Source organism: Alligator mississippiensis, chromosome 10, assembly GCF_030867095.1.
Source record: "Alligator mississippiensis isolate rAllMis1 chromosome 10, rAllMis1, whole genome shotgun sequence".
NCBI classification, from domain to species: domain Eukaryota; kingdom Metazoa; phylum Chordata; order Crocodylia; family Alligatoridae; genus Alligator; species Alligator mississippiensis.
In genome coordinates, this window is record NC_081833.1 from 62,653,324 (window position 1) to 62,680,974 (window position 27,651).

The following is a 27,651-nucleotide window of genomic DNA, read 5'->3' on the forward strand; positions in this document are numbered from 1 at the left end:
CTCCGGGTGCGTGCGCTGCGGGGTGGCGGGTGCTCCGGGCTGAGGGGAGCGGGGGCCTCCCTCGCTTGAGCACAGGGCGGGGGGTGGGGCGGCGCACAGCGGCCCTGGGGGTCCTCGGTCTCCGCAGCAGGAAGCAGTCGGGTACATCAGGAAACCAGCCTCCACCCGGGGAAGAAATGGGGCAGGGCTGAGGGAGGAAACTGACCCCGTTCCCTTGTGTTGACGGGGCAGGGCTGGTGTTACCTAGAGACTCCTCCGGCGCCCTGTCCAAAGACGGGCCACAAAAATTGCAAAAAAGTCTTAAAACTGTTGATTCAGAGATACGATGCCTTTTATGAGACTGACTGAGAACTGGCAACAAAAATAAAAGACCTTTTTCTGTCAGCTTTCAGGCTCAGGGACAGCGAGAGACGGTTAAAAGTCCCTGTAGGTAGGAAGTAAACTGTGTTGGGGGGGGGGCGGGTGTTGCACAGAGGAAGCAAAAGCTGGACATCTGCCCCTCTGGCCTGGGACCGCGCCTTCGTGGGTTACATTTTGTGGTGCGGATCCAGTGGGATTTCTCCCCAGGCGGCAGGCCAGGAGCTGCAAGTCTGGTAATTTTCGCTGGAGGCCTGGTACGGTGCCCGGGTGCTGCAACAAGCATTTCCACAGCAAATCTTCGGCGCACGTTAATTTAATAGTTTCTACGGTCAGAAGGGACCTGAACAGATCATCAAGTCCGACCCTCCGCCCTTAACACAGGCAGCAACTGAATGTAGATTGAAATATAAATTAGATTTGCAAATAGCATCAAATCAGCTGGAAGAGGTGTATTTTATGAAAACCAGCACAGCGTATTTTCAGTCTGCGCTGTGCGAGCGCGTTGTGAACGTTGCTGGCTGGAAATGTTAAGAAAACCACTTTTCTAGTTGTAGGGTCAGAACAACACAACAGCAAATGGAAAGCTTAGAAGTGCAGAAGATGGAGTGTGGTAAGATCTTTAGAACCGCTTGTGACGTTCTCCGTCTGTTTTATGCTGTTTTGGCAAATTTATGGGAGTTGGGCAACACAAACCATTGGAGGAATTTGCCCTTGCCTTGCTAAAGTAATCATAGAGAAGTAAGTCTGGAAAGGACCTCAAGAGATCCTTTAGTCATATTATCATTTTGGGTTTACACAGAGTGATGGGAATAGATAAAGTTAATGTCAAATTCAGGCATTTGACTGGAACCCATAAGAATACATCCTTTTCACTAACTATTGTTTGCACATTTCTCTCTTGCTGTCACTTCTCAAACTATTCCTTTGAAGTTAGAAAAGCATTGTGAGGGTTATAAGAGAAATACAGGACGTTTTAAAATAATTATGAATACAGTCTTGTTGGTAGTATGCCCCAGAAGTGTTCAGATGTAGATAGGTGGCTAGTAGGATTTGCAAAAATGCATATGTATTTCTCACCTAAACGTTGTGTGAATCCCATTCTGAAGCATGTAACAACACTCCTTGTATAGGGCGCCTAGATGCTCAGCGTCACAGTGCCTGCATCCTTTTGTGGATGTAAAAACAATTGATTTCCATAGATCAGTTGGGTTTTTACCTTGCATCTCCCTCCTCATACATATTTTCTGATTTAAATTAACTTTGCAGTCAAGGAAATCTACCTGCATAATTGAAGAGAGGTAGTTAGCTAACCCAGTCAACTGCTGCTGACAAAAGCTCCTGCAGCTCTGATACAGTTAATCTGTAAAGTGCAACTCTACCCTGTCTTCTCTATAACTGGAGGCAAGGAGAATGTTGAAGAAAAAAAAAAGTTGTCTTCATTCATAAAAAAACATATCCCCAGATTGTTACAGAAACTTTGCAGAGGCATGTTGAGACTCTTCACAACATTACTGCTAGATGGGGAAAAAACAGTTCAGTCTTACATTGCTCTTTGATTTTCTTTTAAAATATAATACCATGATTTTTTTTCAACATCCTTAAGAAAAAGAGTAACCAACAAAAAAGAAAAGAATAATTATAAAGGAAACACTACATTTCTGTGGAATTCATCTTGTTTTATTCTCATAGAGATGAAGACAGATCTGAACTTGCTTCTTGAATGTCTCAAATATCAAATGGACAGCCCTACTTCTCAAAAAGAGGCCTTGGTCACTATTTATTCAATCTGTCAACAAAACAGTAAGAGACATTCTATCCCAAAAATTTAATTGGGGGATTAGATTTCTATCTGGGGTTGTGAATATTGAAATAACATTATTTATTTTCATAGTACATATTACACTTTGTCACTTTTTAAAATAGGTATATCTAGAAGCCTTAAAAACACAGAAGATGACATGTCTTCTTGTACACAATATATATTCCAAACTGCACTGCTTGTTTTTTGGATTGTCACTTGAGTACATAAGATAAATTTACCTCTTTCTATAATGTCTGCATTTACTACAGGTGATGCAAGTAATTATTTGCGAGAGATTGGTGGTTTGACATTCATAACCGACCTTGCAAAGTCAAGCATGCATTGTATGGTAAAGGAAGCTGCCTTATTTACATTAGGAGTTATAATTGAAAATAACGGTAATATATAGTTATTATTTGTATTTCTAAGCATTGTATCATATTTTACTCTATACTTATATTTATCTCATCATCAAATAGTTGACTGTAGTTACAGATAGATTTATCAGGCCGCAGTACAGATCAACTTAATACTGTTAGGATGAGATTCTTGATTCCTCCATTGCCATTTTGTTCCGCTGTGGAAGCACAGGACAGCCATAAAAACAGTTCAGCTCGTCATTTGAAAATTCATCTGGGTTGTGAGAATCCTTGGGTGGCTTGGTTGCTGTATGTCACAAGGGATAGACACTGATGTAGAAGGCATGGCAAAGTAATTGCTGTACCTGGGTCCTGCTCTGTTTCAGTCCCACATTGGTATAATTACTGTAAGACATAGCCTAGAACCAGACCCAGGATCACGTAGCAACAGTCAGCCACTTTGCAGCCCCTCTCCTGAGCTTCATCCTTGCTCAACATGTTTTGGGTTTAACAGAATCTAGTCCATGGTTTGCAGATTACTTTACCATGTTAGTGGGAAATTACTCAAAAGTGCAACTTCAAAGTTGGGCTGAAAGCAGGACAGTACCTAGAATTTAACAAGAAAGGTGCTTGCCAAATAAATACTTATTGAACCATTGCTCAATAAGACAACTTTATAATGTCCAGAGGTTGGAACAGGCTCCAAGAACCTCTGAATTAGGGCAATGAGGAGGAAGTTTTCATGGAGAGTTAATACTCTGTTTCATAAAATGGCCAAATTGTAGTCAATGCATTTATCATCTTGCTGCTTAGTAAAAAGGCCAAGCTGTGACTTTTCAGCCTGGGCCCTATTCCTAGATAAGCTAGAGGAGGAGAGGAAATTCTTACAAGTAAGCATTGATAAGAGGTATTTAAATATCTCTGATATTAAGTATCAGTGCTTCATCACTTTTTCTCGTCAGTCTTGTAATAAAGCCAGTATGCGTATTATAGATAGAATTGTTTCATACTTCTACAATTTGTACACTTTAACAAGTAATACCATTTATTTCCTGGTTTCAGTTTACTGCCAACAAAATATGTGTGCTTCTGGATTGTTTGAAGATCTCATTTTGTTCTTAATGAATAAGGATTCCAGTGTAAACTTGAAAAGAATGTCTGTATATGTTGTTTTAGTATTGGTTTCAAATAATAGTAAGTGTTTTTTTTCTTTTATTCATAAAAACAAGTAATAACATTGTGTGCAACTCATTTCAACACGTTATTGTTTGTCAGCCCCTACCATTATAGCTTGATATATAAAGATTAATTCTGATATATAAATGAACTTGAGGTTACATAATAATACTGTAAATATACCATTCATTATTAAAATAGCAAAATGTGCTTTTGGGAACATATTTTTGTTCAGAAACAGGTGCATTTGTTAATGAAACAATACAAAAAATTTTTTCTCGTATTTCACAGTGAAATTTGGAAACAACACTAGAACGTTAGTATTGATTATTATTTGTATGGTTATAGTACCCAAAAGTCCCAATAAATTCTGTTCTGTTGGGCTCTAGGCAAACCTCTAGTTTAATTTAAAATCTCTTATAGTAGCAGTAAGAAAAATATAGTTAGCATTTTTTGCTATATAGCTAATATGTTTTATGTACCTTCATCTTCATTTATTTGTATATAATTGTGTGTGTGTGTGCGCGCACATGCGCGCACACACATATAAAATATATAAAAATATTTTTCCTGATACTGGTATATGATCGTTTACAGAGAGTGGGCAAACTCACGTCAGAGAAACAGGCTGCATTGGTGTTCTTCTACAGTTATTCAGGTAAATAAGCAAGGCTGTTGTTACTATACCGGCTGTTTAGCACAGGATTTCTCTTTGTCAATACATTTGGCTTTTTCTTAACAGAACAGCTCTTTCAATATCTGAGATAACTCTGTCAGATGAAAATATTAATCAACATTATGAACTGTGGTCTTCAGTTTGCAGTACTCTATGTGCATGCGTTAATAATCCTCAAAATGGTAACTATGTTTTTATCTTATTTTTTCACATGGCAGTACGTGTAAAAAGGATATTTGTAAAGTAATTTTTAGTTGATTGTCCTCTCAAACCACATATTGCATTGAGATGTTTTTGTTTGGTTTACATGTTTACAGAAGAGAATCAGAAAATTTGCAGTTCGGTTTTCCCTCAGACAAAACAGTGGCTAGATAGATGCATAGAGCCAGAGATAGTTCGTCCTATTTGTTCATTTGTTGGACTCACAGTTGCAAATAATTGTAAGTGCATGTCATCTTGAAATTAAACATTTTACTATTGTTCTATGAAACTTACTCCTATGAAATATAAATTAATTTCCTCATCCTTCCCCTTTCCCAATAGATTTATTTGCTTATCTTCCACCTTTTTTTGAAGGTGGTCAGTGACTTGTGTCGCTGGCCCCACTCCTCTAAACCCCGTGAAGACACTTGCTGAACCAGGGTGTGCCCTGTAAAAAGAGGCTGGAAGGGCAGGAGACAGAAGTGGGCATGCCATTTTTCTCCAATGATCCCTTCAGAATTTCCAGGAAAAGATGATGCAGGCACTGGCAGATCAGCTCCAATGGAGCTCTTTGCTGTGGTAGAGTGCTTTGGCCCTTTTCAGGATGGCAATAAGGTTTATGGTTTGTGAGAGTGTCTGCACATGTAAACATATTCCTTTCCAAAGTTTCCCTGGGAATATTGGTAAGATGGCTACTACAAGTCCTAGTCTTAAAAACAATAAATCCAATTAAAAACTTTGGATCTGAACTACTCTTGTCATTTGCCCCATTTAGGCATTTTCAGTAGTTGGATCAATGCAGGTGTAAAAGTACAATCAGATCAGTTTGGTGTTCAACTTCTACTGAGGGTGACTGCACAAGGTGCAGGACAATGGTGAATCAGGCTGTTTGTAAATATTGGTTTACTTCAGTCATTTTGAGAAACCTTTTCATCATGTTAATTTTTAGACTATTTTCTTGAAAAAAAAGTGTTTATAGTTTACATTTTAAGGGTTTGTTTCTGAAAAGATTATGTCCCTCTGTGTTTTGCTTCAACTTGGCAAATGCCCCTCAACCTCTTTTTATCTGTTACAGTTCATGTGTAAATATGTGACATTTACTTTAAGGTCAGATTTGGATATATGACGTTGAGTAGTACTTTACCTCACAAATATTTCTACTGGCTTCAAGTCACTAAAGTCTGTAAAATAATTTGGGAGCTGTTTTGATTAAAGCCAGTTTAAATATAAGGATATCACCACCACGACATGGAAAATAACGGCAAAAACAAAAAAATGACTTCAAGAATACAAGTACACTGTTCCTGTTTACATGGGTACATTCTGCCTGCATATTTCTTGCAAATATCCTATAAAAATGCACATCTGAATTTGCCATTTCTCTCAAATATATTAGATATCCAATTTCAGCTATGCTTTGTCGATGAATATGGAAGCAAAATAGCATGTCCACAGAAAATTGTGATAAAGTTGCTTGATTAATATGGTTTTAGAGCACGCTGATATGTAAATGTTGTAATGCAATTTTTATTCTTTTCTTATTAAGCGCATGTACAGAAATTTTTTGTTTCCATTGGCGGATTAGATATTTTAGCTAAAGCTCTTGTGAAGCTGGTAGATGACTCTTTCAGAAACTACACCAGTACAAAACTTGCAGTAGTAGTGACGAAGACTCTGGATGCCTGCATTGCTGATAACTGTGAGTGAATGAACAAACAGTTTTGGTATGGATATTAGAAGGGTGCAGGGTTGCGTAGGTGCAAACTGTAGTTTTATATCTTGGTGTTCCCACAGTGCTCACCGACTGAAACAGTAAAAAGTGAGAGTGTGAGCCTTCACTGACTCAGAGCTTGGATTGTAAAAGACTTGGGGTTGTGACCAAGTTTGATTTTTCAACACATATATATATTCAAGCAAACTTAGTTGCCTTAGTCTTGGAAGGAAGATGACTACTTTATTAGAGAGTTCCCAGCTGTTCTTTGGGAAACTTTTACAGTAGATAAACCTCACATCACATCTTCTCCTGTCCTTCCCAGATCTGTCCTCAAACTGGTAAAGAATTTGGGGAAACTTTCAGGGGTGTGTGCGCATTGAAGGCACTAATTTTTCCAGGTTCCTTGTGTTTTCCCTTGTGACTAAGGAGAATAGGGAGTTGTTGGGTCTAGGGGGAAATGTAGACCGGACTAGCGTACTTTAAGAACAGGATGCTGATTTAAATTTTGGTGTAGCATGAAGAAACTGGGGCAGCCTCATGGAGGACACCCTGAAGAAGAAAATGTCATGTTGCATTGTGCTGTGGACTTATAGTTTGATTTAATCATTTTATAATAGCTGCCATAGGTGCTGTCCTGTCAAAGTATCACATTGTGCCAAAGCTACTGAGGTTGCTGACTTATGACACTCTTGATTCAGGAGAAAAACTTAGTCTTATTCTTACTGTTGGACATTGTACAGAAGTTTGTGGTAAGATTTTGATTCTCTTTATGAATTTTGGTTCATGGATCTAATTCCTTCTGTGCTACAGTTTTCATTAAAACCGTATTCTCATTAGTGCTTCAGGGCAAAGTTCTAAATAATTTAATTCAATATCAAAGCTTAGAAAAAATGTTAAATTTTCTGAGTAGGTGATCATCAAATTTTAATGACCTACCATTGTTGCTTGCCTTGTGGGGTATCTTTTGGAGTCTTTGGAAGCAAGATGAATCCATGACAGCTATTTCCATTATAATCAGTACCTAATACCTACTAAATGCCAACCAGAATTAATAAATTGTAAAGAAAGGTTTCAGAAGGTAGCATAGCCTCATTTAATAAATATAAAAGTTTTCACTAAAGTAATGCTAACCTTCTTAAAATAAGGCTTTTGATTATAGATATGCATATAAAGTAATGCATAAATTACATGGAATTTACCTAGATAAGGCTTTAATGAACAGAGCCCAAGATAAAAATATGCTGTTGTGTTAAGATACTGTAAAAGAACTGTCAACTATGTACAAGTTAGGATTGCTTTATTTTCCATTATTGCCCTTTTTAGAAGAAAATCAGTATGATCTACTGAAGAACAATGGCCTTCCACTTATGATTCAGGTATTAACTGAGTCTCAGGATGAAGAACTAAGCAAAGCTGCTACGTTTGTGCTGCAAAACTGCAAGCAAATGAGTAAGCTTTCTGTCATGCTTTTAAAAAAACTAAGTGAGATGTTCCTAGTATGTGAGTCTTGTTGACATTCAAAAAAGATTTTAGGTGTTGGAGTGTGATGCAGTGTCATTTTTTACAGTTGTTTACTTATGTAGAATTGTTTTTCTCATGAAACATCTGTCTCCTTTTCCTTAACCATCTTGAACTGTGGTTCTCAAGCTTTTTAGAGTCAAGGCACCGCTTGGAAAATGCTAGCTCTTAGTTTTCACTCATTTCTTGACTACAGAAAAATAATAGAGCAATTATTTGATTGCAGAGAACTCAGATCACAACAGAATGTTTTTAACGCGATAGATTCCTATTTAGAATCCTTGGATTTATCTAGTTAGGTCATTGAGGGCCAAACTTTCTGCCAGGCATGCCATAAATTAAGCCTGCGCCCTCCCCGAGTGGTACTCTGATCCTCTTCCTTTGCTGCACTTGTGGGATGTATGGCATGGGTTGGTCATCCCTGGCTTATGTGATCTAGCCATTTGATGCACCTTTTATTTTGGAGGTGCTGCTTTTCCAGTCAACTACGTGGGACCACTGATATGTAACATCTTTTTCACAGAACAATTTCACTGTAAACAAATTCATGAAAATTGTAACTGCAAATGTAGCAACTCTCATTAAACATTTACCTTGCAGCTTATTTTGCACCTGACTGAACTGAAGCTTTTAACTGCAATTGCAGTTATGTATAGTTTATATTAAAGCTATATATTAGAGCTGTCAATTAATTGCCTTTAATGTATGGGCTTAACCCATTAATTGGTTCTTGCATTAAAGTTTTTAACACGCTAATTGTGCACTGTCACTGCTACATCTGGGCAACCCAGTGGGGCAGTGGTGACAGTGCAGAAGACCACAGGGCAGCCAGACGCAGGCTCGAGGCTGCTGCAGCAAGAAGGCCGGGGGGAGGGAGGGCACACACCCAGATACAGAGACACAGACACACGAACAGCTGCAGCATGCATATGGCCAGGAAAGCAGCCCAGTGGCATGTAAAGCAGCCCCAAACAGATAAGTCTGTGAGTGGATAGGGGTGGAGGGAGAGGGAAGTGGGGGCAGATTGAGGCCCCCATGAGGAGGGAGGGAGTGGGGCAGGGCCAGGGGCTGGGGTGAATGGGGCCCTGGGGCCAGGGCGGGTTATGGGATGGAGCCGCAAATGGCTCATCAAGGGGCATGGCTCCCTGCTGCTGTGAGCCATGCCAGCGGAGGCATGGAGGGCCATGTGCCCCCTGGATTGTGTGTGGGGTGGAGGTGGGCTACCTGTTGCAGGCTGGGGCTCTGTGCCCTGCTGCTTTTGCCCCAGGAGCCATGCAACACCATATTGTGCCTCCCGCTGCTAGACAGGCAGGGTGCACATGGCTAGTGCGCAGTGGTGGGGAGCCGAGCCCCTGAACGAACCACCCGTGGCTCTGTCCCACAACCTGCCCCAGTCACCCCTGCCTCTGCCACACTCCCTCCCTCCTCACTGTGGGGGCTTTGATCTGGCCCCCTCTCCCCCACTCTTTTCCTTTCCCCCAGCCCCTCCACAGATTTAGCTGCTGCTCTACATGCCACCAGGTTGTGTTCCTGTAGGGTTACAATATTTCCAGTTGGAAAAAAGAGGATACCTGGGGGGGGGTAATATGATTGGGGTGGAACAATGATATGCCTGTGCCTTGCCCCTGCCCCTCACTCCCAAGCCACAGCCCCCCAAGCCCTGCTGCTGCTCCTCACTCCTGACCCACAGTACCCCGCATCCTGCCAGGGCATGTGGGGACAGCCCCCTCCCTTGGCTCCAAACCCCACACACACTCCCACAGCCCCCCATACCTTCACAAATTCCCCCCACACACATCTACCCCAAACCCACCCCCCCAACCATACAAAGTACCTGCATAATTTTGAGTTTTTAGCTATGCGATTAAAATCACAATTGTGACAATTTTTTTTCATTATACAGCTAATTGCAATCAAATTTTTTAATAGTTTGACAGCCCTACTATATATGGAACTTTCTTTCTGCTTCATTACGTCCACATTTTTTAATTAACAGTTTGCACTTAAATAGTGATGTTAGAATGTTGATTTTTCATCTTTCACAATATTAAAAATATAAAAATGAGATGTTTTCAGTATATTATCAAATGAGGAAAGACTACATTTATTTATTTTCTACTTTACAAAGCTGAGAATTTGTCTCTGAAATTCAATGAAGATTCTTTGCATGCAAATGATACAGAAGACTTACAAATGAACCTACAAACTAGAGAAAGGAATCTAGAAGTCTACTGGAAGAAAGCAAAAGACATTTTACACAGACTAAACTTGCTTGAAAATGAGCATTATGAGGTTTGGCCAATTTATTCCAGTTATTATAAACCTAAGCAGATCTTTTCCCTCTAAGTCATGGAGAAATTTGAAGCAAAGCGTTAGAAAATTCTCAATATGAGCTATAAAGGGGTGGGGGGATGGATATCTGAGAAACTGCACCCTGTAACATTTTACTTTGACATTATAGAAGGTTAGAGATAGAAGAAGCACTCAAAGTGGAGTGAATGCATGAATAACATCCTCTTTTTAATATTTTGAGGGAGACTACAAAATACATTGTAGAAAATCTGGTTCTGTAGGATTTAGTCTGCAGTCAATTCAGTTTGAATACCGTGACAGAAAAATAATACCCAGATTTTTAAAAACATTCATGCATCTTTTAAATCTACCATTTCCACAGTTTTGTGTGAAATTCTATGATTAAACGTCTGTGGTAATTGCATGCATATATGTGTACTCAAATTCAGTGCCCAAATAAATACCTCTCTCTCTCTCAAACATACTTTTTTTTGGCTAAAGTTCTGATAGACCTCATTTGAATTGATGTACCAGATAAGTTTCATGCTTTATATGAAAATTAAAAGTATATTCAGTATAGGTTTAGGATTAACAAACAATAGGTCTTATGTTTAAAGGATACTTGCAGAAGCTTTCATACCAGGGAAACGGAACATAGTAATCAAAAGCGGTATCTAGTAAAAGCTGCAGAGCATGTGCAACATAAGGAAACAACATGGAAAAAGAATGTGTGTCAAAAGTTCTGTAATCAACGTGATAGAAATGGAGATGAAAATCCCAAATTATGCCAGACTGACAAAACCAGAAAACAGCGCTGTGAAATATCCCCAGAATCATGCAAGGAAATCTGGAGGCACGTTGATCTGAGTGTAACAGAAAGTGATGCTGGAATACACACAAAGAGCCCATTAATGGTACAAAACTCACATTGTGTTGTAAAATGCTGTATTTTCATTCATGTTATTCTTTCAGTTGTTTAACATCAGGGCTTTAGTTTGAGGCTTCGAACCAATGTTGTGAGTTTAACTGGGTGTCATCTATTGTTATTCTGCTTTTATACCATTGTTTCCGCTATTAGACTGTAAATTTGTAAAGTTCTCAAGTTTAACATGCGTTTTTGTTCTTGTATTTTTTCTCGACTAGCTAGTCCCCTTCAGCTGCAAATATTAGAGTGCTCTGTAATTGGATCACAGGCTAATTTAGGATTGACATTTATCAGTATTTAGAACTGCTTGGCTTTAGGACTTGCTCCATAGTTTACAGCCCAAAATTCTACTATGTTACTGTTCCTTTAAATTCTTTAGCACAGCCTTGCTGCCTTTCGTGTTAACTTTCATCTCTAAATGGACTCTCTTGCTTCTTCTGGTCTGTCCCTTCTAGCCCTGCACTGGAATTAATTAAACCTTTAGCATTCGTTGATATTTTTGCAATATAGGACAGAACAAGGAGAAAAATATTTGTTGATGTACTTCCAGAAGCAAATATGCCAACAGCATCAAAATACCATGAAGTGGATGCCAGTGATCAAACAAGTCATGTGGATGGACCATGTAAAAAAATGCAGTGCCCACAGATAAATTGTCAGTCACATGATTTAGTCAGTACTACAGCTGTAAATGATAAGTCACGAAAGAATGGAATATTAAAAGCTGTGAATCCAGTAAATGCTTCTATTGGGCAGAGTGAACAAAATGATACTTTATATTCAGTTGATAAACTGCAAAGAGGTAGCGTGCTGTCTCATCTTCATGGACATGAAAGAACTGCTTGTGAGAGGGAACAGTCTCTTCTTGAAACAAGGTACTGTATTTGAAGTGAAAAGTAAAAGTTTAAAACTACTATTAATTTCCAAATCAAATAGCATTTTTATTTAATTATTGTTACTAATTAAGCCTTTAGTGCAGGAGGAAGCAGACAAGTTTTTGTTTACTAAAGCTTGTAAGCAAGCTATAGTTTCCTTAGGTTGCGTCCTCTGAGGAATTGTATTAGATCTTTAGGCTTGGAAGGATGTGATTTTCACCGATTAAACAGCTATTTCACCTCACATACACAGACCGGCAGAAAAATATTTCCATCAGTAATCATCAGAATTTACAGACCCTTTTCTATAATGGAACCCTTGCCCCTGTTACTGGACAGTGGAGAAAGACAGTGTGTGGATGGGTGGGTGGTGTTAAGAGGAAAACAATGCAACTAGCTGCTGGTTCTTGCCTAATGACTCATCTGGTAAGCAAGCAGGGCTACTTAAACCCCTACTCAGAAACCAGGGGGGAAGAGGGGAGGGTATCAGTGGCTCCAGCCCAGTGGCAGCAGGGCCCTGTCCAGGCCAGGCAGACTGAGCCTGGGGAACTGAGGGTGGCCACCGCCTCTACCCATGGTCCTAGAGCTCTCGAAGTGCCATACTACCTTCCTCTTGTCCCCCGTACCTGCCTGGCTCTTTCCTGATAGATTAACAGAATGATTGAAAGCGGGTATAATTCAATGATTTATGGATATTTACTACTTATATTTTGATGTGATTTTATAAAGCTTTTAACAGTATACTGTCATTACTAAATGTCTACTCCCCACATCCCTAAATTTGCACAGTCCTGAAAATTGAAATCAATACAAATCAAAATAAATGCTTAAAAATAAACATTGATTTTTAGCTGTCAAAAATATTGAAAAATAAAAATTGAATTCTGTCAAGCCTAAATATCTTTGACATCTCAGATCAGTGCAGGAAAGGAAAACTTTGATTTTGTTGTCTAGATCAAATGGTTACAGTAATTTCAAATGAGTTTATAGTTACTAGTTAAAAATATATATTACATATTCAAAAGCATAAAATCCATATTTTTGTCCATTTGCACCCCATTTTAATCACTTCACTTCTATTGTTATATTCTGGTATGATTATGCATTTATTCTATCTCACATTTACCTACTTGAATTTTTTTTAACATGCCGCTCTATATCTGATGAACTATAAAAGTGTCTCACTTTTATGGCCTATGATTTCATGGTGCTTTCTTGTAGTAGGTTTGCAATAGATAATATATATTGCAGAGAGCTTGATGTTGCACATGCACTAATGTCCCAAATGTATTGTTCAAAGAGTATTTTGAATTATACCCATGTGACTCCCACTGAAGTCAGTGGGTTCCTTTGAGCAAAATTTGACGTATTACTGAAATCCAGAATATGTATGATGTGTCTCACTATCTAAAATAAACCTAATTATTTACCTTCAGCAGGCAGACATGCATAAATTGTTGTCAACCTGGAAGGACAGATTTTAGAGCTGCTCTACAAGAAAATTTAAGTTGTATTGTTTAAATCAGTGATGGCCAACTGTTTTGGCAGGTGTACCACAAGTGCCACTCTGATCCCCTTCCTCTTCCCAATCTGCAGCTGTGCTCTCTTCTCCCTTCTCTGTGCTCCCTACCTGATTGTGTTGCTGTGCTTTCTGCTTCCTATCTATTGCTTTGGTGTGCCTGTCCGTTCTCCAGTCTGCTGTGTGCCCATGCCGCTTGTGTTAAGCTGGTCACCCTTAGCTTAAATAGTCAGAATTGAAACTTTGTTCTGTTCTTATTTTCCTTATTCCCAATCACCTGATTAGGAAGAAAATGGATAGATAATACTTGAGTTCTGTCACTCACAACTTTATCTTGATTTATATATCAGTTTCATAACAAACTTTTCCTCTGTCCTTTTGTTTTTCGTGGTTATCTTTCCTACCCTTAAATAGCAAGACAATGAATGGTAAACTGCTAGGGTAAATAGCAAATTCCAATACATTTTAATTACATGTTTTGAATATTCCCAAAAAACAGGCTAAGAGATGTGCAGTGTGTTTTTATTTACAAATTTACTTCAGTTCTCTTCTGTCAAGTCTCACATTTTGAATATCCATTTTTTTAATGCGACTTTCTGGCTCCTACTCTTGTGTGATGCTCCAAAATGCATTGTGCTTTGCCTTCACAGCTACCATAAAGTTCTCTGGAGCATGGAAACCGGCCCATAGTCATGTAACCTATGTTCTGTTTTCATTACTATTTAGGACTCAAAGTTACAATTTGCAAGAAAGTTTTGCTTTCTAAACAGTCTCATCCAGAATGTATTTTCCTGGTAGCAAAGATAACCATGCTTCTCTAAAAATTGCCATAAAGATATGTCAACACCTCTCTTAGCCTGGCTATTTGAGGCAATTAACACATACTAGTGCAGTTTCTAGAACTTGGCATTTTACCTTTTTGAGAGGTATAGGTTGTGGCTGTGTTGGTTTAAGGACAAAGGCAGACAAGGTTCTTCGGGTAAATCTGATATCTTTTTGAGAAGCATTTAATTATAGGTTGAAGATTAATTGTGTTGTGAGCTTTGGTTTTAAATTAATAATGTATTGATCTTTTCAGTGACCATTTGTTTAAACAACCAGCACTGACTCTTAACACACGACAGGCACAAATAGCAGGTAAAAGCAACTGAAATATATTTCTTTTAGAGATACAGTTGTGTTTAATGGATTTTTGTTAGAAATAAAATATGATCAGTTTGTCTTCTCTCTACAGTAATATAATATGAATCTAGTGAATATTCTACTGTATATCATTTCTAATTCTATTATGTGCAGTATTCTAGAATTACTACAAGTATTTGGATGTTTAAATAATTATATGCAATTATGCAGTGAGAATATTGTGTTTAGTTTCCGTGCTTTAATATGTTTTACTTATGTTTTGTTTGTTTTTCTTAAAATAAATGTGAACATTGCACATTACAGAGGATTGGCCTAAATAACCATCTTGTGCTGTATCTGAAAGCCAGTTTAACTTGATAGTAAACCTATTAGTAGTTTAGTATATTTACCACATTTTGATCTGTGCACTAAGTATTACATAAATTAAGAACCTAATCATGTGAACTAGCACATGCGTAATTTCAAACCTAGTCATAGTTCTAAAAGACATAAAAGTTTAATTTACTTGAGTTAAAAATGTCTCAGTTACTTTAATGCAACTCATTTGAACTCCCTGCTTATCTAGGCTTCATTGTATGCAATAAGCTGTAGTTATCCATGTGCTTACACTAGTTTTACCTGATTTCAGTAGACCTGCTTCTGTGACTTCAGCACAGGCAGGACCAAGGTATAGAACCTTAGTGCTGATCTTTGATTCATAATCACTTCTTGTATTTATTTCATGGTTTAGATGTCATCTCTACTCATGATTAGCTTACTGACATGTTACAGAAGTAAGAGTTACTAAAGTATTTGTTATATTGTTATGTTAGAAGAGGCCAAATTGTCCTCTAACTATGCTGGTGTAAATCAAGAATAGGCACTGCTCTAATGAGTTGGGGTTTGTAGGATCAGAGTCCAAATTTGAAATAAAATACAACTGGTCTGATATCCTACTTCATTACATTAGTATGCAGAAATATATAAGGTGAAACTGGTGTAATCATGTGGAAAAATAAGACTTACTGGGTACAATGAAGCAAAGGTAAGCCTGAATTCAGTGAAGTTAATCTGGATTTACACCAAAGTAATTGAGATGCTCTTAACTTGGGTAATTCTGTATGATTTTTAATCATTGTACTTAAATATCTATATGTCTTCTAAAAATATAAAATAAAATTAAACATATGTATGCCATTGAGAAATAACTGCCAAAAAGATAGTTCACCTTTTTGATCCTAGTGAAATGTATGTATGTATGTATGTATATGTGTGTGTATATTTCAATTTTGATCCACGTCCACTTTTCAGGTAGAAATAAAGAAATAAGAAGTATTCAGACTACTTCTGCATCTCCTAAAAAGTCAGATTTAAGGTGTATGGGTAAATATTTATTTTAATCTTTTTCCTATGATTTCATAAAACATGTTATGCATAATCAGAACTATAATTGATATTACCGCTGATCTGGCACATCTACAGTTTAAAACTAGAGCCCTTAATCATGCCCCCACTACTCCCAATAAAGTGTATATGTCCCAATCTGTTATTGGGAAAATTCACCAAACTGAGTAAAGCCCACGCACTCAATTTCAGATCTACATCTCTTTGTTCTATTAATAAGTAGATAAGTTATTAATAAATAGAAGAGAGACAATTTTAAATTAACACAAAATACTTGGACAACAAAACTGTGTTCTTGCTCTTTCATCTGTAAAAGGGAGAGAGTCTGTTAAGTAGATTTGACTTCTATGAAGAGCCCGTTCAATTCATGCCCTGACTCTTAGGGGTGGGTCTGCAGTACAGCAGCCATGAGTCCCAGAACTGATACCCCCAAGCATGCCCCCTACAGTCATCCCTAGGGGCCTCTTTGAAGTATCCTGGAGCCTGAGGTCTCAAAAGTGTCTGTGAGGTAATGACACTCTAGCAGCCTTATTGGTGCATATCTAGGTGGGGAGAAGAGGATGGACAGTGTGGGCTTCAGGCATCTGTGCCAGGACACACTGCCACCAAAGGTAGACATAGCCATGCATAATCTTTTATGGATTGTACCAGAGTTAGATGCTCCAAGGAATTAATGAAGTGGGGCAATACCATTGGTTCAACCACCTGTGACTGCAGCACAGAGCCTCAGAATATGCAACATCTGCTGCAATTCCCACTGCTTGAAGACACATGCACAATGAAAGACCTCACAAAGTGTAATAAATGAGCACAAGCATGTGTAACAAAATAGTCAAATGTGGTGAAGAAACAAGAAGGTCTTGTAGGGTATCGTTCGTTAGTCATAGCATTAATGTGTGTGTGTGTACACTCTCTGAATATATATGCAATCTATGAATGCACATTTGGAGAGTTACTGCACACCATTAAGAAATCAAGTACTGTATTCTCTCACATACACATGCCCCCATTTAAAGCACATGCCTTGTTTTTGGAAGGCAGAAAGTAGGAAAAGATTTTTCCAGTCATGGCCAGCTGTGTCCCATAACCTGTGTAACCCACGTAAAAACATTTTCAGACAGATGTATGTTGTTCCTACTTTTACATGTGCTATTTCTCCAGTTTGTCTTTTTCAGGGTGTGTAACAGTAGGACTGTCTCTGAATAGCAAAAATTTTAGCAAGATGTTGCAAACTTGTCTGTACCAGTGTGATCGTCACAGAGTCATTCTGGAAGCTGAGGAGAGATACAAAGAGAAACTAAGGAAACTGGCTTTCTGTAACAACAGTAGTTCTGCACCTTATCAGAGTAATCATGAGAAATTATTATAATACATAATGGAGTAGTTTAAGATGTATTGGTTGTTAATAAGTTAGGAGATCAGAATCAGACCCAGCCAAGCGCTTTTACTCCCACTTAACTGGATCTAGTCATAACAGTGTGAGGTCAGAATCAGACCCTGAGTCCCTGGAAAGAGCAAGTATAATAGAGCTCTTCTGTATTCATTAGTACTGGTTGTATGTTCTCAATATGAGGATGAGGCCAACTGTCTGTCTCCTTAGTCAGTCCCTGTCTATCGCTATTGGGGACAGGAGAATGAAATAATGTAAAATACAAATGAATGGGTTTATGATGGTACAGCAAGAGCATGTTGTTTTAATATTACCTCAAGGATGCAAGAAGCTTGTATGTCTTGATTAAGATGTTGGGTTTTCTCCTGTAAAAAATTCTAAGGATTTTTAGAATGTAGCAGTTATTAAATGCTGGCATTTATGCTGATAACATAGTTGTCCTGTACTTTCCAGAAATAGTGTTGACCCCAATTAGGAAAGGAAACCTGAATACAGAGTCATCGACCTTCAGAAGCAGAATTTCACAGGAAAATTTCCAAAGTAAGCCTGGTCTTGCAGCTTATGCTCATGCAAATAGCCCGTACTATATGTATAGTTGTATTGTACTTGAATCCTAAAGCAGGCAGGAGAGCTAGTTTGTCCTGAAGCCCTTCGTAGTGTGACCTGGCATGCTATCTCCCTGAAATGGAAACACAGGAGACAGGTGGAACTGTCCCACACACACCTATTTCCAGAAGGAGTATGGAAGGGAGCAGGGGGTTTGGACTGGGAAGGGCTGCAGCGCAAGCTAGCTCTCCTGCCTGTTTTAAGGTTAGCAAAGAACTATAATGCAGGACGAGAGCACACACTTCTTCAGCCCTGCACATAGGGTAGTTTTACTTAGCTGTAGCAGCAGTAGCACCTACATCACTACAGCCCTGAGGGAGTCTTGTGATACCTTGGTTGACAGCCACTGGTGAACTGAAATGGATAATAATGGCAAATTGCAGCATGTAAGAATATTCTTACCAGCTCTATCTATGGATATTCTAAAAAATAATACTCCTATATCCATACTTAAACTCTTAAAAGGGTGGCCAGATTTTAAAAAATGCTGAGTATGCATTGCAGTCGACTAGTCCTCCGCACTTTTGAAAAGCAAGTCACTTATTTGAGAGCATAACTTTAGGCTCTTATTTTTTAATATCTTGCTCTATATTACTGTCCACAATTTCCAATCACTGATCATTTATTAGCTAATTGGTCTATCACTTTTTTCCAGATTCCCAATTTGATTATTTTATTCACACACATTGCCAGCAAAAGCTTTTTCCAAGTTACTGTCTACGTTTATCTTAACAATTCGTAACTGATATGACAGGGCTTCTGGGAAACAAATTGTTCTGAGGTAATCACTCAGATTGGAACAATTTTTCTTCCCATTCTAGAGGTTCTTTCCTTAAATTCTAATTCCTAAATGTTACCTTGTTTGTTGTTTTTTGTAGGAAAAAAAATAACATATTATTATTTTAAAAGGTATTCTTTTGACTCCAATGAAGAAAACCAAAACTGGTAGGTCAAATGGAAATGTCAAGCTGAACAAAAATATTCAGTTGCCAGAAAAGTATGACCTTATAGCTACATGTCCAAAAAGTAAGTGATACTATACAGTGAATTACATAATTTAATATGGTTAAATGATGCCGCTGGTTAACAGTTATGAGACTGCCAGATCTGTGCGTACTACTGTGAGAACTTAATGTGATATATGCTAGTGTATATCAACATATATATTGACATGTGGGTTTGGTCTTCTGTCATCAGTTGCTTCTACTGCTCATAAGATGACACCTTGCATATTTAATGCCACAGTAACTTTAATGAAGCTTTAGTGCTAGGGAAAAAAGATGCCTTCTTGGATTATTTGCAGATTAGACTTTTACATCATTCACCTTTTCCCATTTCTTAAATCTACTGCTGCTTTACAAGTACTATGTTCAATTGTACAGTAGACCTGTTAGGTTTAATTAACACATCGCAACTTAATAGTTCTCCAGACAGACCAAGACAATAACTTGAAGAGCCAGAAAATCAAAGAGATTCACCAGACAGATCACGAAAGCCTGAATGGAAAACGTATCTACGCATTTGACGATGATGAGGTAAGTTTTAGACAGTCAGATAGTACTGTCACAGATTTATATGCAAATCCCTGTAAAATCAATGGGAGTTGTTTTTTTTAACAAAGTAGTCTTAGGCAAGAGACCAGCACCAAAATGCACGACCCAAATGATCTCACTGTAGGCACGTCCATCACCATTGACTTCAGTCTGGTTACACCAACTGGGACATACTGAGTTTTGCTTTCATTTTCTATAGTTAACAATTTCTACTGTGTTTTTCAGCTCCAGTCAAGAAGCTAGGCAGTTTGAAGCCTGACCTTGGAAAAATTGTTTTGCCCTTGACTCCCATTAAAAATGAAGGGAGTTGAGAGGACTGCATCATGAAGGCAGTAACCAACAAATTTTCCTGTTTAAAAAAAAAAAAAAAAAGGTGTTGGTGGATGGTGGTCCATAGTTGATGCTACAGTTTCTGAGCTGTCTTTGTGATTGCAGACAGATAGTGCTGATACTTTGCTTTAAGATGTGGTTGTGGAAAGAATTTTTCCTGTATATTCCTGTTTAACCTTTCTCTTCAATTATCTGTACATATGGATTGCACTCATTTTGCACATGTGCTCTCTGCACAGAAGTTTGGAGAGCTTCATCAGCAGTGTCTGTGAAGGGTCCTGCATGCACCTTGCATGTTCTTATATGAGTCCTCCTGGAGAAAAGTGGGGCCACTCGGCTGCCACTCATTTCCTTTAACCATCCGTTGGTCTCGGGTTGGAGCACCCTTTTCACTGTCCCTTATCTAAGAGTGGCTTGTAAATGCTTTTTCACATTTAAGCCCATTGGCATTCTCCCCCCCCCCCCCCCCCCCCCCCCCCCCCCCCCCCGAATTTGTTATAGAGTTAATACAGATTTGGGTACAGGCAGTCCTCAACTTACAATGTTTTGAGTTGCAACATTTTGCACTTACACTGTTTATAAATTGACACCGTTTCAACTTTCTGAAGTCAGTTTTGACTTTACAACACTTGATCTGATGCAAAACCACACCAGTGAACAAGTGCGCTGCATCACCTATCTACCTGGAGAACATATGTCCAAATTTCCTTGGACACTTTCTTGAAGAAAGCAGACAAGACTCCAGAAAAATCTGCAGCCAAGACTCCTGAGAAGACTCCAGCCAAGAACCCTTCAAGAAGTCCAACCAAGAGCCCTTCAAAACATACAGCAAAGTCTCCACCAAGAAGTCCTTCCAAATCAATATGATTGCTATTTACAATATAAATACATTAATGTAGCTATATGACTCATCTATAATTGATTGAGTACAAAATTCTGGGTTATTTTTGGTGAAAATAGGGTATTGGGCCTTGGTTCAGGAACCAATCCCCCATTTATAACGTCGTTTCCTATGGGGAAATCGGTTCTGATGCGAAGTTTCAACTTAAGACGTGGTTTTCAGGAACCAGTTGTGTCAAGTCTGAGGACTACCTGTACTTGGTACCAGTACATATCACTTTCATGACTGAATCTCAGTCTTGATAATTCCTCTAAAGGATGGGAAGAATTATTAGGGGAGAATTATATTTGTGATTTGCAAGTTGACCTAGAAGCACTTGTAAGAAACAATGGAAGAGTCCTTTCTAGCAGCATCTGATTCACAGACTGCGAAATAAGATGAAGCGCCAATCTCAACAGCTAAAATTTAGACTGCAAGTAGTCCAGTGACTACAGGGATCACTGAGTTCCAGTAGATTAAACAGAGTTCAGTTAGTAACAAGAAGCTCAGAGGCTCTCACAAGCACTGCTTGAGGTCAAGGACCTCTGCTGCCTGTGCAAGATAGGTCTGTAGTTCCCACATTGTTGTCTTGGCACTGGTCTTCTTCACTGGTAACCAGGAAGAAAATAACTGTTAGTCACTCAAAGGATTAATCCTTGTCAGCACCGGTCAGAGCTGTATCAAGTCTCCATGTTAGCATTGCAACATTCAGTACCAACTAGCACTTCCAGCTTGGGCTTCATATGGCACAGACACATAGGACTGCTTCTCACTCAGTAATGGCATCACACTCTCTATAACTACTCTCTATAACTATGACTTCTACTATCTTTCCCAGCAGAGTTCAGAGCAGGTAGAATCTCCTCTGTTTAACCTGTTCTATGTTGTTTATATTCAAGTCTCTTCCAGTTCCTAGCAGGATTTGGACACCAGAACCTCCAAAAGAGGTTCAGAGATTGCATCCAAATCAAATCTTAAATATGGATTATGGTCACAAACTGATGCTAAACAGCACATGAACATCATAAAAAAAAATTAAAAGCAATTCAGCTGGCATGCAAGGGAATGGAAAAACAGTTTAAAAACTGACAAACTAAAAGCTGCAAAAAGTTGAGGTTCAGGATCAGATAACATTCTAGTCATTCTGATCTCTTTAATTGACACATTTCTTTTTCTGTTTCCAGTGATTTTCAGGATCCTGAGGAAGGTGAGACTGGATGGAACTCATGTAATCCTAAAAGCTCCCATGTAGTCTCACCAATTCTGATTTCCACATCTACTTCTGTCCAATAGTCAGCCCCTAATCTTTCCAAAAGGGCATAATCTTATAGAACTTTAGTTTTATTCTGTATCCTGATTCAGTTTCTCTGTACCTCACTGTGTGGATGCTATATGGATAACTTATGTCGCACAAATGGTAGCCCTTCACTATAAAGATATACATAACATAGCAGAGGTATTTTTCATCTTGGTCTGCTCTCCAAAGTGAGACCAATTTCAGCCTAAAGGCCTTTGGATTACATCAGAACAGCATATTATATTAAAAAAGTTAAGCTTTTGACTTGCATAAGAGCTCATTCAGTCAGGCCCAGGCTGCTTCTTGAGCATACATTACCAACATCCATGCATTCAGATTTGCTGAGTGGCTACATAGTGCACGTCTGCCAGTCATTATATGATAGTGTCAGAGTAGACATCAAACTAAGGAAAGCAGTTCTACAATCATTATTCAGGTGAAATCAGCTCCCACTGTCCAAAGGACCTCACTACTTACTAGAGGTGCACTGATACTTTGGTCCTATACTGGATCAGCATTGATCTAGGGAAAATTGTCAGTATTGGCAAACAGCTTTTTTTGGCTGGTGTGGCCGATAATTCCACTGATAAGTGTCCCTGTGCATGCACACAGCTGCAGCATCCATGCGGCCAGGAGCTCAGCCTGGTGGCTTGGAGACCAGCATTGGGCTGGTAATCTGTTGTGGGGGAAGGGGCAGGGGGACGGAAGGGGCATGGTGAGGGGAGATCAAGGCCCCTGTGAGGGAGGGGATGGGCTGGGGCAGGTGCTGCCTAGCTGGGGGGTGGTGTGAGATGGAGGGGTGGAGCAGCTCATCCGGTGGGGAGGTGAGTCCCGCCACTGCAGGCACCACAGGAGGGTATGGGGGAGGGGGGTGTTCCCCCAGATCAGCACATGGGGTGAAGCAGGCTGCCACCGTGGGTTGGTGCTGGGGCGGTGCCAGGCTCTTCCTGGCCAGGTCTGTGCTGGGCTGGGCTGTGCTTAGGGTGGACAGCGGTGGCACTGGGAGAAGGAGTGCAGTGAATTTTTGGGTGGCTGCAGACCCCTCCCCACATCGCGTAGATCCCCCTCCCAGCACTGCTGCCACCCACTTTGAGCGCAGCCTTGGCCCAAACCCCCGCCAGGAGGAGCCCAGTGCTTCCTCAATCCCAGCCTTCAGCAGCAGCCTGCCCCGCTCCGCACGCAGATGTGGGGACATGTGCCCCCCCTCCCTCCCACCATGCTTTCCCAGGGTGCCTGCAGGGGTGGAAGCTGTCCTCTCCTGCAGCCCTGGATGAGCCATGACTGTCCTGTGTCCTGCCTTGGCTGGGCAATGTCTGCCCCAGCCCCCACTCCACTCCCTCACTCACCACAGAGACCTCAATCTGCCCCCACACATCCCTTCCTTTCCTCCGTCCCTTCCCCCACAACAGACTTACTAGCCCGATGCTGGTCTCCAGCCTGCCTGGCTGCATATTGGAATCGGATCGGAATTTGCTGATACGCCTCCTGAAAAATCAGCCATCTGTATCAGCCCAAAATATCTGTATTGGTGCGCCCCTGCTATTTGCTGATTACCATGAGTGGAAACCTTGTGTACAGGTACTCCAAGAGAAAGGAACAGGTTCTTATGCCATAGTAACTGGTTTTTCAAGAAGTTCTATACCTGTGGATCTCGTATCTTGCCCTCTGTTCCCACAGCTTATCTGATCTTATCTGGTTCCTGAGTGATGAAGAAACTGAGTAGTAAATGTTACTCTTATGCCCTTTCGAGGTAGAGGAAATGGCCATGGAGGGTGCTTTCATGGCTCCTCATGGGCACTGCTAGTAAAGGCTTTCTGAACTCCTAAGTGGGATCCATACATACAGAACATCTTGAAGAAACAGAGTTACTCTAAGGACATGTCTACACTGCAAACTTGTCATACCAAAGTTGTGTCCTCAGAACACGGCTCTGCTCCAGGTGGGCTACTTCCTGAAACAGAGATGGTGTGGCTACTTTCATGCAGTGCTGCAGGCAAGCCGGATAGCACAGCTATGTGTTAAAAGGTAAGCTTGCAGTGTAGATGTGGCTTGAAGCAGGTAACTGTTTCTTCAGAATTATTTTAAAAATTATAATTGAGACTTGCATTATTTCTTTCACTTTGTTAGCATATAATTTTATATGATTTCTAAATAAATCAAAATAAATACTTACAGAGTAATGAAAGTCCTTCATTAGGTATGCACGCAGGAACTTTACAAAAGAGGCAGCGAAGACCCCGGAAAGATTTTACAACTGAAGAAATAAACTATCTTTTGAGTGGTGTAAAGAATATGGGCAATCACTGGAATTTAATTTTATGGTCCTACCCATTTCAGAAAGGACGGACAAATGTTGATCTTGCCAAGAAATACCACAGGCTACACATGCATGTAATTGAAATGTAATTTTCTGCTAATCCTTTATATTTGACCTCTAGTTAGTTTTAATTTTAATGTCTCCTCTACCTTTTCTGTTTTATGGTGTAAAGACCCAGGATGAGATTTTTGTGCTGTGCTTATGAGGCTCATCACTAAATTTGCACCTCGGGCGGAAGATGGGTTAAAGTTGCTTTAAGCCACCTTTCTTCCCTCCCAATATTGGATGAGACTGAAAGTCAGAATTGCCCCTGGGTTAACACAGCCCTAGACAACTGCCTACCTTAGAGCAGTCTACCAGTTGTTACTCCTGCCTCCATCTGTTCTTGTAGTGGGAGAGAATCAGATCTGGGACTTTCAGAAATCTTTTGTGCCATTCAGACCCATTACCAAAAAGTAGGATCCAGAGAGAATAAGCATTTCACTTGCAGCTCCTGTTTTTAGTGTGGTAAATTAGCTAAGGAAGGGAGGTTATGAATTCCAGTTTTAATCTCTGCTTTGACAATGACTTGTGTTACCTTAGATAAGTCAATCAGTTGATCAAAATGGCGATGAAACTTATTTATCTCTTACATGGCAATAAGAAGGGCACGGTAATATTTGTAGGTAATATTTTTACTGTGTTTTTAAATTGTACTCCTCTACAGAAGTGCTAAATTGTAGGTGTCTTTCTTTTAATTCTTTCTAGTTTTTGTCTTGACGCTTCTTTTTTTCCTTCCATTTTACAGATGAAGAAACAAAGTAAAGAAGATCATTAACCTGTTTCTGGAATGCTTAGTATTTTGTCAAAGAATTTGAAAGAACAGAATTAATAGTATAAATGGCATTTAGGTAATGCTAATGTACATATTACAGATGTTACTTCAATTATTTAATTCTTTATATTGTACTAGCACTGAAAAAAACAAAAGCCTAATATTTACCTGCAAAAATAGTTTTGTTTTGCAAACTTAAATGTAATTTTAATTTTATTAGGTACATTAGAATTGTGAAAATTCTTATGTAAAGTACACTTTATACCAATAAAATAGAAACACATTTGCTTTATTAGACAACCTGAAAAATCTCTCTAACTTGACCCTGCTATGCTCAAATAGGATACATTTGCTTGCTTTAAACTTTGATTTTGAAAAAAAGCAAAAAAGGAACAGTAGAATATAAACAAGACTATGCTAGTGAGATTGTTTTTATTGATGAACGTAAGTGAAGTTTTTCAGTTCTCTACAACAAATTTTGTTTGTTCTATACTGATACTGAGCCTTAGTAGATGGCTTTTCAATGAGTATGTAGACACTGGTCAGTGGACTTACAAGTAGTCGTCATAGCAGCCCTTTCATCCATATCCACATTATATTACTTACTATGTGATTAGGCTATCTTTGTTATCCTCACTGTTATATAAGACCTCATATTTTCTTTCATTTCCTAGTTTATTGCTTTCTTTTTGATTCTGGGGTACTGAAATGGTGTCAGAACAATCATTTCCCTTTTCAGATTTATGTTCAGTTATAATCTTTAAGAGAAAAAACAATATTTGTTTTTTCAGACTTTATGGCAGCTTTTGATTTTTGAATCTGCATCATGATCTTTCATATTGGAGTCACTTGGATTATCCACTTCATTCTCAGTAGCAGATTTTACTCCCTGTCCATCTTTCAGCAGATCTCAACCCCTCTCTGCTGATCCTTCTGTGCTTTGCTGTTACACCAAGCTGCTTGGACAATGCTCCCCAGAGCTTCAAATCCTTCTATAGTGATCGCTCTAATATCTTACCAGATGCATTTGAAATTGTAGCCATTTCTTTCAAATGTTATATTTACCAAAACTACACATATTCTGTTTGCCATTAATGCTTTTATCCAGTTGAATGAAATCTTCATAGTTCTCACTGCTAAGCTGCTGTCCAATCTTTTTTTCTTTTACTTTTGGGTATTTTTCTGTTTTCTCAAACTTGCACTGGACATGTGAAATCACCATTTAGAGAGAGCAAAGGGCTAACAAGTGATTCTTTGCCTCCCTTTTTTCCCTAATAGCATCAGAACAAGACTGTCATAAGCATTTACATTACTATCTTATACTTCTGAGGAGAGGCTGAGGGAACTAGGCTTATTTAGTCTAGGTAAGAGAAGCCTGAGTGGGGATTTAGTAGCAGCCTTCAACTACCTGAAGGGTGGTTCCACAGTGGATGGAGCTGGACTGTTCTCAGTGGTAGCAGATGACAGAACAAGGAGCAACGGTCTCAGGTTGTAACAAGGGAATATTCGGAAACACTTTCTCACTAAGAGGGCAATAATGCATTGTAACCCAGGTTACCCAGACAGGTCTATCCTTGTAGGTTTTTCAGAACCAGCTAGACAAAGTTTGGCTGGGATGATATAGTTGGGGATGGTCTTGCTTTGAGCAGGGAATTGGACTAGATAATTTCCTGATGTCCCTTCCAACTGTAATTTTCTATGATTCTATGATTTTCATCTGTTGTCAGTGAGAAACATTTGTACAAGTGTACCAGGATGGATTGACATAAATTATGGCATTTTAAATTGGCAGTCCTAAAGCATGCTATAAAACATCAAGTGGAAAGCAGTTTTTCTAAGAAAGATGCCTTCTCATTGGTTAATATAACCACTAAACAATGTAGATTTGAAAACTGAGAACTCAGAGAAGCTATAAAATTATGAGTATGAGAGCCCCTGAATGGATGATCCTGATAAGATGCATGATGTTTTCTTGAGTTGGAGACTGGGTCCCAATGCCTATAATGGCTTTGCAAGTCTCTTGCCCCCTCTGGACCCCTTGAAAAGTATATGACCGATTGTGGCATGTTTATGAAGTTTGATCTCAAAACTTAGATATTTGTTCCCCTGAATCTCTCTTTATAGAAAATCATGCAGCCTAGAACTCAAAGCTTTAATAAGAGACTCATGGATTCAGTATATACGATATATTAAATGACACCCAAGATAATACATGAGTAGTTTCTTTAAAATGTTCTGCACAAAAAGTCCTTTGAGAAGGTCTGAAATGTTGGGAGGGAGAGCTGATATGTTGTCCGGGTTGAGGTTAGCTCTAGTTCCTGTCTGATATTTAATGACTGGGGAGCTGTCCAGAGTACTGTGCGAGCCGAGCGTGGCGTTAGACTGCAGCACTCGGCTAGGAGCTCACTGCTCTTCCAGCTCAACTTGTTTCACGACCACTCCTGGAGTGAAGCAGGCGCATGCCTTGCTCTGAATATCTAGGACTTGCACTGTGCTCTGGATGTAGGAGGATCCTGCCTTTT

General features: G+C 39.4%; 1 protein-coding gene across 11 annotated transcripts; it reads left to right on the plus strand.

Annotated features, from left to right (window-relative positions):
• Positions 1-81: 81 nt before the first annotated feature.
• TERB1 (telomere repeat binding bouquet formation protein 1) lies at positions 82-25,742 on the plus strand. 11 transcript variants are annotated; one of them, XM_059713879.1, is made up of 22 exons: positions 82-430; positions 909-970; positions 2,050-2,160; positions 2,431-2,559; positions 3,583-3,714; positions 4,294-4,354; positions 4,439-4,554; positions 4,690-4,812; positions 6,120-6,272; positions 6,905-7,036; positions 7,611-7,736; positions 9,934-10,097; positions 10,700-11,011; positions 11,533-11,897; positions 14,495-14,553; positions 15,850-15,921; positions 17,118-17,288; positions 17,786-17,872; positions 18,848-18,964; positions 19,361-19,473; positions 24,174-24,389; positions 25,103-25,742. In XM_059713879.1, the coding sequence occupies exons 2-22, from the start codon at positions 937-939 to the stop codon at positions 25,130-25,132; spliced, it is 2,823 nt and encodes a 940-aa protein (XP_059569862.1). In that variant the 5' UTR covers positions 82-430; positions 909-936; the 3' UTR covers positions 25,133-25,742. The 11 variants fall into 11 exon arrangements, with proteins under 11 accessions (XP_059569862.1, XP_059569863.1, XP_059569861.1 ...); XM_059713880.1 differs by having other exon boundaries at positions 82-970; positions 24,174-24,400; XM_059713878.1 differs by having other exon boundaries at positions 82-970.
• The last annotated feature ends 1,909 nt before the right edge of the window (positions 25,743-27,651 follow it).

What these genes read in the sequence shown, in the direction of transcription:
- TERB1 (XM_059713878.1), top strand. Translation starts at nt 937, where the DNA reads ATGGAAAGCTTAGAAGTGCAGAAGATGGAGTGTG. An exon ending in AGTGCAGAAGATGGAGTGTG is followed by an intron (nt 971 to 2,049) that starts GTAAGATCTTTA and finishes TTATTCTCATAG; the next exon opens with AGATGAAGACAGATCTGAAC. An exon ending in AGTATTGGTTTCAAATAATA is followed by an intron (nt 3,715 to 4,293) that starts GTAAGTGTTTTT and finishes GATCGTTTACAG; the next exon opens with AGAGTGGGCAAACTCACGTC.